This window comes from Pseudophryne corroboree, chromosome 1, assembly GCF_028390025.1.
Source record: "Pseudophryne corroboree isolate aPseCor3 chromosome 1, aPseCor3.hap2, whole genome shotgun sequence".
In the NCBI taxonomy this organism is placed as follows: domain Eukaryota; kingdom Metazoa; phylum Chordata; class Amphibia; order Anura; family Myobatrachidae; genus Pseudophryne; species Pseudophryne corroboree.
Genome location: NC_086444.1, coordinates 334,004,372 through 334,023,229, shown reverse-complemented (window position 1 = coordinate 334,023,229; position 18,858 = coordinate 334,004,372). Strand labels below are relative to the sequence as shown.

The 18,858-nt window shown below is 46.8% G+C and overlaps 1 protein-coding gene across 2 annotated transcripts in view; it reads left to right on the top strand.

Annotated features, from left to right (window-relative positions):
• STX2 (syntaxin 2) overlaps positions 1-18,858 on the top strand; it is a 273,207-nt gene that overhangs the window by 160,485 nt on the left and 93,864 nt on the right. For both annotated transcript variants that reach the window (XM_063964647.1, XM_063964646.1), the window contains exon 5: positions 4,026-4,099. In XM_063964647.1, the coding sequence (XP_063820717.1) occupies positions 4,026-4,099 (74 nt within the window). The remainder of the gene's footprint in view (positions 1-4,025; positions 4,100-18,858) is intronic.

The window sequence follows — 18,858 nt, the reverse complement described above, 5'->3', positions numbered from 1 at the left end:
AATATACCTATTGCACTGTCACATCGGCAATACCTGCGGTTTGCTATTGGCAACCTACATTTTCAATTCCAGGCCTTACCTTTCGGTCTAACCACAGCAATATCTCCCATACTTCCAATATTCTAGTCAGATAAAACAGAATTAATGATCATTAATATATATGCTTTCCATAAAAGCGGGGATTGCTATAACCCTTAAAGCAACCACACCCACATATATAATTTAGTTTTCTAACGGTATAGATAGTAAGTGTGAAGGACTCCTGATATATGGAGATCCGTATTCAAACAGAATCCGATCTGTGATCACAGTTATAGGGAAATTAGGATTATAGCAACAAATAATTAGAAGTAATCCTTTATTGAAGATCAAGTGTTATATGTGCATCTATTGGCACTCATAGTTTCCACATTGGGGAAGGTTTCCCATGTGGTAACTTCTATGGAGTGAATGATGTACAAACATTAAGATGGACCTTTGAGATTGCTAATTCAGGATAGTGGGTCCCAATATTACAAATTGCGACAGTCTTTTGATATTGGACAAATGCTGATAATACACATATTATTACAGTAACTTTAAGAATAAGAACACACTAAGAAACGCACATGGACACGTTTTTAACTCTTTATTCACATCTTTTCCATTCTTCTCACTTATTTGTCAGTATTGTGATTTTAACCTTTGTTTCACTGTAGTCCGGGATAATATCCAATCTTATTTTAATACATATCTAATAAAGGTTTATATTTTAGAATAAACCAGTATCTCTCTAGTGCGTCAACAATACAGACTTCCTCCTGTTTTTTCCTCCACATTCTAGGTCTGACCACGGCTCCAAAGGTCTTCACAAAGGTCATGACAGCTCTACTCCGCCGTCAGGGTATCAGGATTTTGCAGTATCTGGACGACTTGTTGATCCTTGCAAACTCTCCGGAGGTTCTCTTTCGTCATCTGGAACTGACGGTCCAATTCCTGCAAGCCCACGGGTGGCTCATCAACTGGAAGAAGTCTTCCCTGTTCCCTGCTCAGAGCATGGTGCACCTGGGAGCGTTATTGGACACACACAACCAGCAGTTGCTTTTGTCTCAGGAGAAGGTCCTGAAACTTCAGGACAAGATAAGATGCTTCCTCTCTCGCCCACGTGTGTTGATACACTCGGCGATGCAAGTACTAGGCCTCATGGTGTTGGCTTTCGACATCATGGAGTAAGCTCAAGTTCATTCACGCCCTCTGCAGAGGTTAATACTCACCAAGTGGTATGGCCTACCTCACCGGATCAGGATTCAAATGATCTCTTTGATTCCGGAGGTCCGCTTGTCACTGAGATGGTGGCTACTGGACCAGCAACTGAGCAGTGGTCGTCCCTTCTGGATCTCCAACTGGGTCCTTTTGACAACGGATGCCAGTCTGCGGAGCTGGGGCGCGGTGTTGGAGCAACACTCTGTAGACCAGGGAGGAATCTCTCCCGCTAAACATTCTGGAATTGTGGGCAGTGTTCAATGCGGTGACACTAGCCCTACCTCTAGTACAGAACAGGTCTGTTCAAGTACAGTCAGACAATGCCACCACGGTGGCGTACATAAATCATCAGGGCAGCACTTGAAGCCGCATGGCAATGATGGAAGTATCAAAAATCCTTTGTTGGGCGGAACGCCATCTGCAAGCCATATCGCCAGTGTCTATTCTGGGAGTCCTCAACTGGGAAGCGGATTACTTCTTCAGTTGTCAGGACGTACACGTCAGAGAGTGGAATCTTCATCCGGAAGTCTTTCAACTCCTTGTGGACAAGTGGGGCCTACCAGATGTAGACCTGATGGCGTCTTGACACAATCCGGTCTTTGGAGCAAGGACAAGGGATCCTCAAGCAGCGTTCGTGGACGCACTAGCAACTCCATGGAATTTTCGGCTGCTGTACGTGTTCCCTCCGGTGTCACTTCTGCCCAGGGTGATAAGAAAGTTCAAGCAAGAAGGAGGACTACTACTTCTAATCGCTCCAGTGTGGCCCAGACGACATTGGTTCTCAGACCTGCAGTGTCTCTCGATAGAGCGTCCTCTTCTACTTCTGCAGTGCCCAGACCTCCTCGTTCAGGGCCCTTGTGTCTACCAAGTTTTAGCCTGTCTGGATTTGACGGCGTTGCTCTTGAAGCTTCCGTACTGAGGGCCAAAGGATTTTCTGAAGCGGTCGTTCAAACTATGTTGAAGGCCCGTAAACCGGCGTCTGCTCGGATTTATTATAGGCTCGGGAATTCTTACTTCACCTGTTGTGCGACTAACCATTATGACGCATTTAAGTTCAGTACTGCCAAGCTTTTGGCTTTCCTGCAACAGGGCCTGGACTTAGGCCTTCGTCTGGCCTCCCTCAAAGTTCATATTTCTGCGTTGTCGATACGGTCTCAGAGAAAAATTGCGACTCTACCTGATGTTCATACATTCACTCGGGGGTAAATTTACTAAGGTGGGATATTTTTAGAATTGGTGATGTTGCCCATAGCAACCAATCAGATTGTATCTATTATCTTCTAGAAGCAGCTAGACAAATGTTAAGTAGAATCTGATTGGTTGCTATGGGCAACATCACCAGTTCTAAAAAAAAACTCCCACCTTTGTAAATTTACCCCAGGGTTTTTTACGGATTCAACCTTCCTATGTCCTGTGGTTCCTTGGGATTTGTCGGTTGTTCTGGACACCTTACAAGAGTCTCCGTTTGAACCTCTTGAGTCTGTGGACCTTCAGTGGCTTACTCTTAAGGTCTTGTTCTTGCTGGCTATTGCCTCTGCTAGATGGGTTTCAGACTTTGGTGCCTTGTCCTGTAGGTCTCCCTTTCTGATTTTTCACCGTGACCGGGCAGTTCTTAGAACTTGTCCTGGTTATTTGCTTAAGGTGGTGTCATCTTTCCACCTTAACCAGGTAATTGTGGTTCCGGCATTTACCTCTCCAGGTTTATCCTCCAAAGAGCGGTCTTTGGATGTGGTACGGTCTCTCCGTATTTATGTGAAGAGAACAGCTTCTCTTCGATAATCTGATTACCTCTTTGTCCTATTTGGTTTTCACAAACGTGGCTGGCCTGCTAATAGGCAGACCTCGGCCAGATGGATTAGAATGGTGATTGCACATGCTTATGTACAGGCTGGTCTTCCAGCTCCTACTACCATCAAAGCCCATTCTACTCGGTCTGTTGGACCTTCTTGGGCGGCCCGCCGTGGTGCGACCCTTGAACAATTGTGCAAGGCGGCTACGTGGTCCTCAGTGAACACGTTCATAAGGTTCTATGCCTTTGATACTTCTGCGTCCCAGGATGCTTCCTTTGGACACCGTGTTATTGTGCCCGCCACTGTGCGTCCCCTCCCATGAGGAACTGCTTTAAGACATCCCCGATGTTATTCCCTTTGAAACACCAGTGTACCCCGCTGCAGAAAACGAGATTTATGGTAAGACCTTACCTTTGTTAAATCTCTTTCTGCGAGGTACACTGGGTTCAACAGGGCGCCCACCCTGACGCACTTAGCTTCTTTGGGTTTGTATGGCATTAGCCGCTGGTACCTTCTCCTGTCGCGAGAATGTGGTATATGTGGCTACTAACGATTGTCGTCTCTTTACCTGCTACTGCATTGTACTGGTTAACAAAACTGAGCTCCTGTGCACGGAGGCGGGGTTATAGAGCAGGCCGCGCTGTGCAACTTGGGAACAGGCAAAGCTTTTAGCCTGTTGGTGCCTCGGTTCAAGATCCAACTCCACACCCCGATGTTATTCCCTGTGGAACCCAGTGTACCTCGCAGAAAGAGATTTAACAAAGGTAAGTTCTTTCCATAAATCTCCTTTTCATTGCACATAATTGTATGCACAGATTCAGCTGGGATTACTATATACATTAGCCTTCTCATTTTGTCCATTCAGCCCTAGAGCTTAGGTAAATTTAGTGCATCATTAGTACTATTTGCCTCTCTGATGTGTGAAATGAAGCTGTAATCAAGCATAGTGTGACCCGTTATTAGTAAAGTCTCATAGGTATATTTTTATTGTAGCTATTGAGCAAACAGTTGACCAGGATGAGAATGCCAACCGGTCTTCTGTGAATTTAAGAATACGAAAAACTCAGGTAAGAGTCGCAAAAAAATAAGGATATATTTTCTCTTTTGCACTTTTTGCATTGTCTGTTGTTGTTGTTGTTATCATCATTGTTATTATTTTATTTATTTTTATTTGGAAGACCTTCATTGTTTCTTGTCTGTAGTCTTGTCTGGCATTTGCTCTGTGTCTGTCTGAAGAAACATACTTTCAAGTTTTTTGTTTTAATATTTTAGTGGTTTAACGTTAAAAAAAAAAAAAAAAAAAATGCAGACGTCACATACCAGTTTCTACATGCTGTGTGATGGTGTATGCTAACTGTTCTTTTGGGGAGAATGATACGGGAACACATAGTCTACTTTAAAAGAATTCCCGAAAAGGTCTATTCAACTTTGTAAGATGCATGTATATGTTTATATAATTGTGATGTGTATGTGTGTGTGATACACAGAACAAATACCCTTATCTCATGCTGAAGTCTATAAAGATTACCACAGCACAGGGGTGGACTGGGGCTATTATTCAGCCCTGGCATCCTTGTGCCTGCGCTCGGGACAGGGGTGGACGCGTACGTTCAGCGGAGGGGCGTACGGCGAGTCATGGGGGCTTGTACTTACGGCATGTCCCCATTTTTATTGATCTTTATGTGCAGGGGGCGGTGTGTTTGCGAAAGTGGCACAGGGGGCGTGCCGTAAGTCTACACACCCATTTTTCGGGGGGGCACAAACAGAGATCCGATAGCTGCACTGCACGCGCCCTTCCCAGCTTCTCTGTGACTGGACCGGCCCACCTACGCATTGGCCCTTCTGGCATTTGCTAGAAGTGCCAGATGGGCAGTCTGGCCCTGCTACAGCAGCACTTCACGGTGGAACACCTGTTAGTGGGAACCCAACAGATAGCATGTACAGTAAAAAGAACCAGAGGTTGGTGGAATTATACCCTCAAATAAAAACCACAGTGGATTACAATGTCCGTATTTCAGAGTGCGTAGGAGTTGATGTCACCCCACTGTTGTAATTCACATTCACTCTTCAATGTTATCCAATGTATTAAACAGGAACATCCTGTAATTAAGAAAAGAATTATGAGTGCGCTGTCAGCGGCAGCCTGTATAGGGGGGGGGGTCAGCCCCTGTAATATGTAAAGCAAAATGGTAAAACGTACGCTGGCGCCGGCTGTAAAACCAATAAGGGACAGTAATAAATTTGAATAAAAATTACAACAATTTATTTAGACATACAATAAAAATAGGATTGTAAAGTATATATTAAGAACTGTCACAATTCTCTATCTATTCTCGAATATTGACAGAGAATTTAGGATTTAGACTACTTAGATCTCACTCATATTGTGTGCTGTGTGCAACTTCCGGTTAGGGCTCATTCCTCTAACCTTTGGTTCACTTTGGATGTTATTATTGACCCGGTCCTTATAGATGCAGTCCCCAAAGGATCTCAATTTGCAGATGAAGATCCAAATAGCAGCAGGGGGTGGTTTCGGGTTCCAATGGTAGATCGTTTGTAGTGTCCAAAGAGGCAAAGAGTCCAGTTAGTACCAGATGTGACACAAGTGGATGCAGTGCTGGTGGTCAATGATCCTCGGCTCAACGCGTTTCGCTGGTCTGATGGCTGCCAGCTTCCTCAGGAGCATCCTGTAATTATACCATCTCACCAAAAAATCACCCAAAGAACGGCCTATTGGCCACTTATTAGTAGATACCAAAATAATTTTTATTCTTGATGATGATTTTTTTTTTTTTTATATAAAACTGCTTACTTACATAATAAAATAATGTAAAATTAGCCAACAACAATACAGAAGATATGTAAATAAATCCCACCAACACCCTTGCGGGTGTCTCGCACAAAAGGGCAGAAGGATGTTGCATCAGTAATCCTACATGTTTTGTCATTTTATAGGGACTTCTTCAGGGGTAATATCAGAAAAAGGGCACAACAATGTGTAATAATAATCTATGAAGAATTTTCACTGAGTTTCAATGAATCTCACATGGGGATAATATTCATGTAACAAATCCGTTGTAGCTCCAGGTACTCTCCCACAATGTGTGCTCGGAATATACAGATGACTGGCCTCTGGCTGCAGTGGCCTTATTTTCTTCTACCGACTACTGGTTTGTTTCAGCAGTTTTGTGGAGACACCGAAAGAGTTTTCTCTGTAGATTAAAGTTATTGACCATCCTACAGTATCACAGGGATGTAGCAAACCCTGCTTTTGGTTTGTACTATTGTACATTTACAGTAACTGAAATTTATATTACTAATGATTTTTTATTTCTTGTTATCAGTGCAATTCAACTGTTATACACCAGCTGTTACTTTTGAGATGGCATACTGATTGCTTTTTGCTAATTTCAATGTACCAGAAAATGTTTGTCGCTTAGATTATCTTTGTGGTTTATGGTTTTTCACTTCAATAGAGTAAGATTATAGGGTGGTTCCACTTGTTCGTGGAGATAAGGCATTTGACTTTTAACAAGTAACATAGCAACATAGAATTTGAAGGCAGATAAGAACATCTTGACCCATCTAGTCTGCCGTTTTTCATTGATCTTTTTGCCAACTTCAACCCTATTTTATCTTTAGTCTTTGTAAGGATATACTTTTTCCTAGCCCACGCATGGTTTTAAATTGCTGTTTTAGCATTTACCACTTCTGATGGGAGGCTATTCTACGTATCCACTACCCTTTCTATGAAGTAATTTTTCCTCAAATTTCCCTTGAACCTACCTCTCTAGTTTCAATGTCTCCCTATTGTACCTTGTTAAAACTCTTGATATATTTGAAAGTTTCTATCATGTTTCCCCCACCCCCCTCTTTCCCTTGCTCTGAACTACACATATTAAGATCTTTTAGTCTTTACGGATACGTTTTGTGATGTAGGCCATGCACCATTTTAGTTGCCATTCTTTGTACATTCTCATTTGTATTTATAGCCTTCCGAAAATATGGCCTCCGCAACTGAACACTGAATTCTAGATGTGGCCATACCAATGACATATACATTGGTATTATTATTTCTCTATCGTCCTAGTGGATGCTGGGGTTCCTGAAAGGACCATGGGGAATAGCGGCTCCGCAGGAGACAGGGCACAAAAAGTAAAGCTTTACGATCAGGTGGTGTGTACTGGCTCCTCCCCCTATGACCCTCCTCCAAGCCTCAGTTAGATTTTTGTGCCCGGCCGAGAAGGGTGCAATCTAGGTGGCTCTCCTAAAGAGCTGCTTAGAAAAGTTTAGCTTAGGTTTTTTATTTTACAGTGAGTCCTGCTGGCAACAGGATCACTGCAACGAGGGACTTAGGGGAGAAGAAGTGAACTCACCTGCGTGCAGGATGGATTGGCCTCTTGGCTACTGGACATCAGCTCCAGAGGGACGATCACAGGTACAGCCTGGATGGTCACCGGAGCCTTGCCGCCGGCCCCCTTGCAGATGCTGAAGTAAGAAGAGGTCCAGAATCGGCGGCAGAAGACTCCTCAGTCTTCTAAAGGTAGCGCACAGCACTGCAGCTGTGCGCCATTTTCCTCTCAGCACACTTCACACGGCAGTCACTGAGGGTGCAGGGCGCTGGGAGGGGGGCGCCCTGGGAGGCAAATGAAAACCTATTTTGGCTAAAAATACCTCACATATAGCCTCCGGAGGCTATATGGAGATATTTAACCCCTGCCAGAATCCGTTAAGAGCGGGAGACGAGGCCGCCGAAAAAGGGGCGGGGCCTATCTCCTCAGCACACAGCGCCATTTTCCCTCACAGAAAGGCTGGAGGGAAGGCTCCCAGGCTCTCCCCTGCACTGCACTACAGAAACAGGGTTAAAACAGAGAGGGGGGGCACTAATTTGGCGTTAGAAATATATAAAAAAGATGCTATAAGGGAAAACACTTATATAAGGTTGTCCCTATATAATTATAGCGTTTTTGGTGTGTGCTGGCAAACTCTCCCTCTGTCTCTCCAAAGGGCTAGTGGGTCCTGTCCTCTATCAGAGCATTCCCTGTGTGTGTGCTGTGTGTCGGTACGTGTGTGTCGACATGTATGAGGACGATGTTGGGAGGAGGCGGAGCAATTGCCTGTAATGGTGATGTCACTCTCTAGGGAGTCGACACCGGAATGGATGGCTTATTTAGGGAATTACGTGATAATGTCAACACGCTGCAAGGTCGGTTGACGACATGAGACGGCCGACAAACAATTAGTACCGGTCCAGACGTCTCAAAAACACCGTCAGGGGTTTTTAAAACGCCCGTTTACTTTAGTCGGTCGACACAGACACAGACAGGGACACTGAATCCAGTGTCGACGGTGAATAAACAAACGTATTCCTTATTAGGGCCACACGTTAAAGGCAATGAAGGAGGTGTTACATATTTCTGATACTACAAGTACCACAAAAGAGGGTATTATGTGGGATGTGAAAAAACTACCGTAGTTTTTCCTGAATCAGATAAATTAAATAAAGTGTGTGATGATGCGTGGGTTCCCCCCGATAGAAAATTAGGGGCGGTATACCCTTTCCCGCCAGAAGTTAGGGCGCGTTGGGAAACACCCCTTAGGGTGGATAAGGCGCTCACACGCTTATCAAAACAAGTGGCGGTACCGTCTATAGATAGGGCCGTCCTCAAGGACCAGCTGACAGGAGGCTGGAAAATATCATAAAAAGTATATACACACATACTGGTGTTATACTGCGACCAGCGATCGCCTCAGCTTGGATGTGCAGAGCTGGGGTGGCTTGGTCGGATTCCCTGACTAAAAATATTGATACCCTTGACAGGGACAGTATTTTATTGACTATAGAGCATTTAAAGGATGCATTTCTATATATGCGAGATGCACAGAGGGATATTTGCACTCTGGCATCAAGAGTAAATGCGATGTCCATATCTGCCAGAAGATGTTATGGACACGACAGTGGTCAGGTGATGCAGATTCCAAACGGCACAAAGGTGTATTGCCGTATAAAGGAAGAGGAGTTATTTGGGGTCGGTCCATCGGACCTGGTGGCCACGGCAACTGCTGGAAAATCCACCGTTTTTACCCTAAGTCACATCTCTGCAGAAAAAGACACCGTCTTTTCAGCCTCAGTCCTTTCGTCCCTATAAGATCATATCTGCCCAGGGATAGAGGAAAGGGAAGAAGACTGCAGCAGGCAGCCCATTCCCAGGAACAGAAGCGTTCCACCGCTTCTGACAAGTTCTCAGCATGGCGCTGAGACCGTACAGGACCCCTGGATCCTACAAGTAGTATCCCAGGGGTACAGATTGGAATGTCGAGACGTTTCCCCTTCGCAGGCTCCTGAAGTCTGCTTTACCAAGGTCTCCCTCCGACAAGGAGGCAGTATAGAAAAAAATTCACAAGCTGTATTCCCAGCAGGTGATAATTAAATTACCTCTCCTACTACAAGAAAAAGGGGTATTATTCCACACTATATTGTGGTACTGAAGCCAGAAGGCTAGGTGAGACTTATTCTAAAAAATTTTTGAACACTTACAAAGGTTCAAATCAAGATGGAGTCACTCAGAGCAGTGATAACGAACCAGGAAGAAGGGGACTATATAGTGTCCCAGGACATCAGGGATGCTTACCTCTATGTCCCAAATTTGCCCTTCTCACTAAGGGTACCTCAGGTTCGTGGTGCAGAACTGTCACTATCAGTTTCAGACGCTGCCGTTTGGATTGTCCACGGCACCCCGGGTCTTTACCAAGGTAATGGCCGAAATGATGATTCTTCTTCGAAGAAAAGGCGTCTTAATTATCCCTTACTTGGACGATCTCCTGATAAGGGCATAGTCCAGGGAACAGTTGGAGGTCGGAGTAGCACTATCTCGGATACTGCTACAACAGCACGGGTGGATTCTAAATATTCCAAAATCGCAGCTGATCCCGACGACACGTCTGCTGTGCCTAGGGATGATTCTGGACACAGTCCAGAAAAAGGTGTTTCTCCCGGAAGAGAAAGCCAGGGAGTTATCCGAGCTAGTCAGGAACCTCCTAAAAACAGTGCATCATTGCACAAGGGTCCTGGTAAAAATGGTGGCTTCCTACGAAGCAATTCCATTCGGCAGATTTCACGCAAGAACTTTTCAGTGGGATCTGCTGGACAAATGGTCCGGATCGCATCTTCAGATGCATCAGCGGATAACCCTATATCCAAGGACAAGGGTGTCTCTCCTGTGGTGGTTATAGAGTGCTCATCTTCTAGAGGGCCGCAGATTCGGCATTCAGGATTGGATGCTGGTGACCACGGAGCCCAGGCCGAGAGGCTGGGGAGCAGTCACACAAGGAAAAAATTTCCAGGGAGTGTGATCAAGTCTGGAGACTTTTCTCCACATAAATATACTGGAGCTAAGGGTAAATTTATAATGCTCTAAGCTTAGCAAGACCTCTGCTTCAAGGTCAGCCGGTATTGATCCAGTGGGAAAAACATCACGGCAGTCGCCCACGTAAACAGACAGGGCGACACAAGAAGCAGGAGGGCAATGGCAAAAACTGCAAGGACTTTTCGCTGGGCGGAAAATCATGTGATAGCACTGTCAGCAGTGTTTCATCCCGGGAATGGAAACTGGGAAGCAGACTTCCTCAGCAGGCACGACCTCCACCCGGGAGAGTGGAAACTTCATTGGGAAGTTTTTTCCACATGTTTGTAAACCGTTGGGAAATACCAAAGGTGGACATGATGGCGTCCCGTCTGAACAAAAAACGGGACAGGTATTGCGCCAGGTCAAGAGACCCTCAGGCAATAGCTGTGGACGTTCTGGTAACACCGTGGGTGTACCAGTCGGTGTATGTGTTCCATCCTCTGCTTTTCATACCTAAGGTACTGAGAATTATAAGACGTAGAGGAGTAAGAACTATACTCATGGCTCCGGATTGGCCAAGAAGGACTTGGTACCCGGAACTTCAAGAGATGCTCACAGAGGACTTATGGCCTCTGCCGCTAAGAAGGGACTTGTTTCAGCAAGTACCATGTCTGTTCCAAGACTTACCGCAACTGCGTTTGACGGCATGGCGGTGGAACGCCGGATCCTAAGGGAAAAGGCATTCAGGAAGAGGTCATTCCTACCCTGGTCAAAGCCAGAAAGGAGGTGACCGCACAACATTATCACCACATGTGGCGAAAATATGTTGCGAGGTGTGAGGCCAGGAAGGCCCCACTAAGAAATTTCAACTCGGTCGATTCCTGCATTTCCTGCAAACAGGAGTGTCTATGGGCCTCAAATTGGGGTCCATTAAGGTTCAAATTTCGGCCCTGTCGATTTTTCTTCCAGAAAGAATTGGCTTCAGTTCCTGAAGTCCAGAAGTTTGTCAAGGGAGTATTGCATATACAACCCCCTTTTGTGCCTCCAGTGGCACTGTGGGATCTCAACGTAGTTCTGGGATTCCTCAAAACACATTGGTTTAAAACCAGTCAAATCTGTGGATTTGAAGCATCTCACATGAAAAGTGAACATGCTCTTGGACCTGGCCTGGACCAGGCGAGTGTCAAATTGGTGGTTTTTTCTCAAAAAAGCCCATATCTGTTTGTCCATTCGGACAGGGCAGAGCTGCGGACTCGTCCCCAGTTCTCTCCCTAAGGTGGTGTCAGTGTTTCACCTGAACCAGCTTATTGTGGTGCCTTGCACCTACTAGGGACTTGGAGGACTCCAAGTTGCTAGATGTTGTCCGGGCCCTGAAAATATGTTCCAGGACGGCTGGAGTCAGGAAAACTGACTTGCTGTTATCCTGTATGCACCCAACAAACTGGGTGCTCTTGCTTCTAAGCAGACTATTGCTAGTTGGATGTGTAATACAATTCAGCTTGCACATTCTGTGGCAGGCCTGCCACAGCCAAAATATGTAAATGCCCATTCCACAAGGAAGGTGGGCTCATCTTGGGCGGCTGCCCGAGGGGTCTCGGCTTTACAACTTTGCCGAGCGGTTATTTAGTCAGGGGCAAACACGTTTGTAAAATCCTACAAATTTGATACCCTGGCTAAGGAGGACCTGGAGTTCTCTCATTCGGTGCTGCAGAGTCATCCGCACTCTCCCGCCCGTTTGGGAGCTTTGGTATTATCCCCATGGTCCTTTCAGGAACCCCAGCATCCACTAGGACGATAGAGAAAATAAGAATTTACTTACCGATAATTCTATTTCTCGGAGTCCGTAGTGGATGCTGGGCGCCCATCCCAAGTGCGGATTGTCTGCAATACTTGTACATAGTTACAAAAATCGGGTTATTATTGTTGTGAGCCATCTTTTTAGAGGCTCCGCTGTTATCATACTGTTAACTGGGTTCAGATCACAGGTTGTACAGTGTGGCTGGTATGAGTCTTACCCGGGATTCAAAATCCTTCCTTATTGTGTACGCTCGTCCGGGCACAGTACCTAACTGAGGCTTGGAGGAGGGTCATAGGGGGAGGAGCCAGTACACACCACCTGATCGTAAAGCTTTACTTTTTGTGCCCTTTCTCCTGCGGAGCCGCTATTCCCCATGGTCCTTTCAGGAACCCCAGCATCCACTACGGACTCCGAGAAATAGAATTATCGGTAAGTAAATTCTTATTTTTTTTCTGCTGCTGATTCCTCTCCCTATGCAACCAAGCGTTTGACTTACATTCCTCATTACTTTTTAAATTGCTTTCCTGCCTTTAAGTCACCTGAAATGGTGACTCCTAAAACCCTTTCCTCCTCTGTAGTTTCTATTATAGTACCATTACTACCATATTTAACATTTGGGTTTTTGAGACCCAAGTGCATGATATTGCATTTTTTCTTACGTCCTAGAGGATGCTGGGGACTCAAAAAGGACCATGGGGTATAGACGGATCCACAGGAGCTTGGGCACACTATAAAGACTTAAACTGGGTGTGAACTGGCTCCTCCCTTTATGCCCCTCCCCCAGACCTCAGTTAGAATTTGTGCCCAGGAGTGAATGGACACACACTAGGGGAGCTCTACTGAGTTTCTCTAAGACTTTATGTTAGGTTTTTTATTTTCAGGGAGACCTGCTGGCTACAGGCTCCCTGCAGTGTGGGAGTGAGGGGAGAGAAGCAGAACCTACTTCTTACTTTAAGGGCTCTGCTTCTCGGCTACTGGACACCATTAGGGTTCGATCACTTGGTTCGCCTAGCTGCTTGTTCCCGGAGCCGCGCCGTCACACCCCTCACAGAAGAAAGAAGCCGGGTGAGTATTAGAAGAAAAGAAGACTTCAGTGATGGCAGAAGACTTCAGTAACGGAGGTAACAGGCAGCGGTCGCGCTGCGCTCCGTGCTCCCACACACCAACACACTCACCGGGTGCAGGGCGGGGGGGGGGGGGGGGTTGCGCCCTGGGCAGTTAGTTACTGAGGCTAATTTTTAGGCTGGCTTAAGTTGTTCTTCGGTGCCTGGGCACCGTGTCCGCTACCCCAGCCAGCATATCGCAGCGGTCCCGCTGCGCGCCATTGCTCCCACACACCATCGGCTGGTATCGGTCGCAGGGGCGCCCTGGGCAGTATGTTTTACATTATGTTTTACTTCCAGAGCACATATACAGTTGGTTGCCACTGTATATGGTCCCCTGTCTGCATATACGGGTTATAATATAACGGGCTACCGCGCGCTGATAAGGGGCGGAGCTTAGCCCTCACAGCTAGATACTGCGCCATTTTTCCTTAATGTCCCCGCCAAAACTGTGTACAGCACAAACAAGGGGGGGCACATACTGTTAGTGTTATGTAGGAATGTATAACACTATTTGATTTGGAAATGGGCATGTACTCGTGGTTGTGTATAATCGCTGTGTGCTCCCTGTCAGATATACACTTGTGTCTAAATGTGTGAATGTTCTGTCACAAACGCCTCTGGGGTTAATTGTCGGCATCGCCGACGCCTGTTTGGTGCTTGTTACTGTAGATACTGAGTCAACAGATCGGTTGTGTTATACTTGTTCATAGTAAACACGGTATGGGAGACACAGTAGTCTGTGGGTGACCCTGTCGGCACTAACTGTTATTACCGGGTGTAAATTGACATGCTGTAACTAACTTATGCCTGTATATATATATTTATGGGTATTTATATGATTCGCTTCCATGAGCCTGTAGATTGAGCACTGACATGGTTATATCTGTGGGGGAATGTTGTTAAAATTATATATGTATAATTCCCTCGGACCCCTTGGGGTTGCAAGAATGTTATTTTGCCTGGTTACTGCTCCCTGCTGTCGACGATTACTAGGTTTTCTGTTGACTATAATGCTTCCTGGTAGATCCACAACTGCGGTATTCAGTACATGGTCATACACATTCAGAACACATTAAGGTCATGTGGGTCCCGAAGGTTCCGGACAATCCGCTTATATGTAGGTTATATGTATATATAGGTAGGATATGTGTGTATATGTGTATTACATCATGTGTATTCATCTTATGATTTATAATGAATGCTGCAGTAATTGTATTCTTTCTTATGTGCTCTGTGCATGGGCTTGTATTTAAGTGCTGCTTGGATTTGTAAGTGTGAGTTGTAAACAGCAAAAAGGAGCTGGAAGCCGAGTGAAAAGGAGGTGCAGTGAGGTGGAACAACTGCAACTGCTAAGTGGAGTATAGGTGCCGCAGGAGAGAGTACTATGGCTGCATAAAAGTGAAGGACCAAGAACCGCACAAAGATAGATGAGTATAAGCCAGCTTAATTATTGTATAAGTGAGATTGCTTGTCTTCTACTTTTTATTTTTGCTGCTTTTTATTTGAGAGTAACAGTGAGTTAGACCTTACAAACAATATGGGAGGGGCTCTGATTGGGGACCTCACTCAGTGCATGTCGTGCAAGATGTATGCACACCTGGAGCTACCGGCCCGGTGTGATTACATCTGCACGAGGTGTGTGCGAACGGTTGCCCTGGAAGCCCAGGTAACTGATCTAGAGCAAACCGTTACGCGACTGAGGGAGATTCACAATCTCGAGCGTAGTTTAGACAGAACGGTGGAGGAGTTGCGGGAGGGGTCACTGGTAGAAGAGGATGATGATCAGGTAGCCAGTTGGGTCACAGTTAGAAGGAAGAAAAAGAGGGGGAGGCTCGACATCTCTGAACTATCAAACCCGAACAAATTTGCCCGATTGGACGAGGAATCGGAGGATGATAGTGAAGAAATGACGGTGCCGGAGGAGACTGCTCCCTCTAGCATCCAGAGGAGCGGTCCCTCTGGCGCGGTTGGGATAAAAGATAGTGAGGTACCTAGTCAGATCGTGGTGGTAGGGGATTCTATCATCAGGAAGGCAGATAGGGCAATCTGCTACCGGGACCGTGATCGCCGTACAGTCTGTTGTCTCCCGGGTGTTCGGGTACGGCACATCGCGGACCGGGTAGATAGATTGTTGGGAGGGGCTGCGAAAGACCCGGCGGTCTTGGTGCACGTTGGCACCAATGACAAAGTTAGCGGAAGGTGGGATGTCCTTAAGAAAGACTATAGGGACTTAGGAAAGAAACTGAAGGCAAGGACATCTAAGGTAATATTCTCAGATTTATTACCCGTGCCACGCGCTAGTCCAGGGAGGCAGAGGGAGATTAGGGAGGTAAATGTGTGGTTTAGGGATTGGTGCAGGAAAGAGGGGTTTGTGTTCCTGGAACACTGGGCGGACTTCTCAGTCAGGCGCCATCTCTTTTGTCGTGACTGATTGCACCTGACTGAGGAGGGGGCAGCGGTGCTGGGGGGAAGGATCGTTAGAAGGTTGGAGGAGATTTTAAACTAGGAGCCTGGGGAGAGGGTTTAGCTAGAAACTACGGGTCATGCAGTGAGAATAGTGGGGATGGCGGTAGTAAACGAAATGGGGGAGAAGTTGGGGGGAGGGTAAGAGCAGGCGGTAAGGTTACTAACATTGGTACTAAAAGAGATATTACCAAAGCACTAACCAATGATGATTACAGGTCATCATTGCTACATAAGGTGAAAGATGTCCCTAACGCAAGGGAAAATACTTATCTTGTATGTATGTAAACGCCAGAAGCATTACTGGTAAAAAGGGTGAACTAGAAATACTTGCAGCAAGCAAACAGTATGATATTATAGGCATTACTGAAACTTGGTGTGATGAATCTCATGATTGGACAGTCAATCTAGAGGGCTATACACTGTTTAGGAGAGACAGACTAAATAAAAAGGGTGGAGGGGTGTGTCTTTATGTAAAGCCGTTTTTAAAACCTGATATACGGGAAGATATTCAGGAGGGGACTGTAGACACTGTCGAGACATTATGGGTAGAAATTGCATGCGGTGAAAAAGGAATAAAAAAGTTAGTATTGGGTGCAGTGTTCGCAAAAACGCGCTATAGCGCGTATTTTACCCTGATTTGAGGACTGGGGACTCGCATTTAAAAAGTGGCCGGGTCCCTGGGACGCGCTCTGCTGCAGCTTGGCTGGACTTGGAGTGGCAGCTCAGCACGGAGGGCCCGCGGCTAAAGTGTTTCTGCAGTGGTGAAGGAGAAATTCTAACTTATCCATCAGCTGGCGGAGGCGAGTCCTGATGATCAGCGGCGCTCCGGCGGGCGTGACGGTGAGTGGCAGCTTCGTGTTACTGCGGCCGGGGGGTCCGTATGCTCAGGGCTCTGGCAGTGGCAGGCCGCAGGCGTGAGTGGCAGATGTGTTAGTGTCCCCGCGGTGTGCTCTGTGTCCAGGCAAGGGGATGAGCGGGGGGGGGGGGGGTCTTGGGGGCTATTAGCGATGCAACCGGGGCCCGCAGCACTGAAAGGGACCACAGCGGTATTGACAGCAGCAGTACTAATAATGAGTCAGACAAACTCATTACAGTACGCTGCCGCAAAGAAGGAGGAAGCGGTCCGACAGGAGGGGAGCATTCTCCTCCCCATCTCCTCTCCTTCTCCTGACGTTGTTGCAGGGGTTCTGATGCCACAATGTAGTGACCGGCCCCAGCGCAGAAGTTGGGATGTCAGGAGCTGCTGCTGAATGCTGATGCACCTAAACAATGTGGTAAGGGCGGCAGTGACGTCATGAGACCTAGGACGTAGCAATGGCATTTCTAGATGGGCGCTCTGCACAAACGCCCGCAGGTAGCCAATGTAATTCCCTGGAAAATATTCCCTGCCTTTAAGCAGTACTGTGCATTCATGTTGCAAATATTATTTCTCTATCGTCCTAGTGGATGCTGGGGTTCCTGAAAGGACCATGGGGAATAGCGGCTCCGCAGGAGACGGGGCACAAAAAGTAAAGCTTTACGATCAGGTGGTGTGTACTGGCTCCTCCCCCTATGACCCTCCTCCAAGCCTCAGTTAGATTTTTGTGCCCGGCCGAGAAGGGTGCAATCTAGGTGGCTCTCCTAAAGAGCTGCTTAGAAAAGTTTAGCTTAGGTTTTTTATTTTACAGTGAGTCCTGCTGGCAACAGGATCACTGCAACGAGGGACTTAGGGGAGAAGAAGTGAACTCACCTGCGTGCAGGATGGATTGGCTTCTTGGCTACTGGACATTAGCTCCAGAGGGACGATCACAGGTACAGCCTGGATGGTCACCGGAGCCTCGCCGCCGGCCCCCTTGCAGATGCTGAAACGAGAAGAGGTCCAGAATCGGCGGCAGAAGACTCCTCGGTCTTCTTAAGGTAGCGCACAGCACTGCAGCTGTGCGCCATTTTCCTCTCAGCACACTTCACACGGCAGTCACTGAGGTTGCAGGGCGCTGGGAGGGGGGCGCCCTGGGAGGCAAATGAAAACCTATTTTGGCTAAAAATACCTCACATATAGCCTCCGGGGGCTATATGGAGATATTTAACCCCTGCCAGAATCCACTAAAGAGCGGGAGACGAGCCCGCCGAAAAAGGGGCGGGGCCTATCTCCTCAGCACACAGCGCCATTTTCCTCACACAGCTCCGCTGGTCAGGAAGGCTCCCAGGCTCTCCCCTGCACTGCACTACAGAAACAGGGTAAAACAAGAGAGGGGGGGCAAAATTGTGGCAAAATTATATTATTAAAGCAGCTATACAGGGAGCACTTATTATAAGGCTATCCCTGTCATATATAGCGCTTTTTGGTGTGTGCTGGCAAACTCTCCCTCTGTCTCCCCAAAGGGCTAGTGGGGTCCTGTCTTCATTAAGAGCATTCCCTGTGTGTCTGCTGTGGGTCGGTACGTGTGTGTCGACATGTATGAGGACGATATTGGTGTGGAGGCGGAGCAATTGCCAAATATGGGGATGTCACCCCCTAGGGGGTCGACACCAGAATGGATGCCTTTATTTATGGAATTACGGGATAGTGTCAACACGCTAAAGCAGTCGTTTGACGACATGAGACGGCCGGACAATCAATTAGCACCTGTCCAGGCGCCTCAAACACCGTCAGGGGCTGTAAAACGCCCTTTGCCTCAGTCGGTCGACACAGACCCAGACACAGGCACTGATTCCAGTGGCGACGGTGATGAATCAACCGTATTTTCCAGTAGGGCCACACGTTATATGATTTTGGCAATGAAGGAGGCGTTACATATTGCTGATACTACAGGTACCACAAAACAGGGTATTATGTGGGGGGTGAAAAAACTACCTATAGTTTTTCCTGAATCAGATGAATTAAATGAGGTGTGTGATGAAGCGTGGGTTGCCCCCGATAAAAAAATGCTAATTTCAAAGAAGTTATTGGCTTTATACCCTTTCCCGCCAGAGGTTAGGGCGCGCTGGGAAACACCTCCTAGGGTGGACAAGGCGCTCACACGCTTATCAAAACAAGTGGCGTTACCCTCTCCTGAGACGGCCGCACTTAAAGATCCAGCAGATAGGAGGATGGAAAATATCCAAAAAAGTATATACACACATACAGGTGT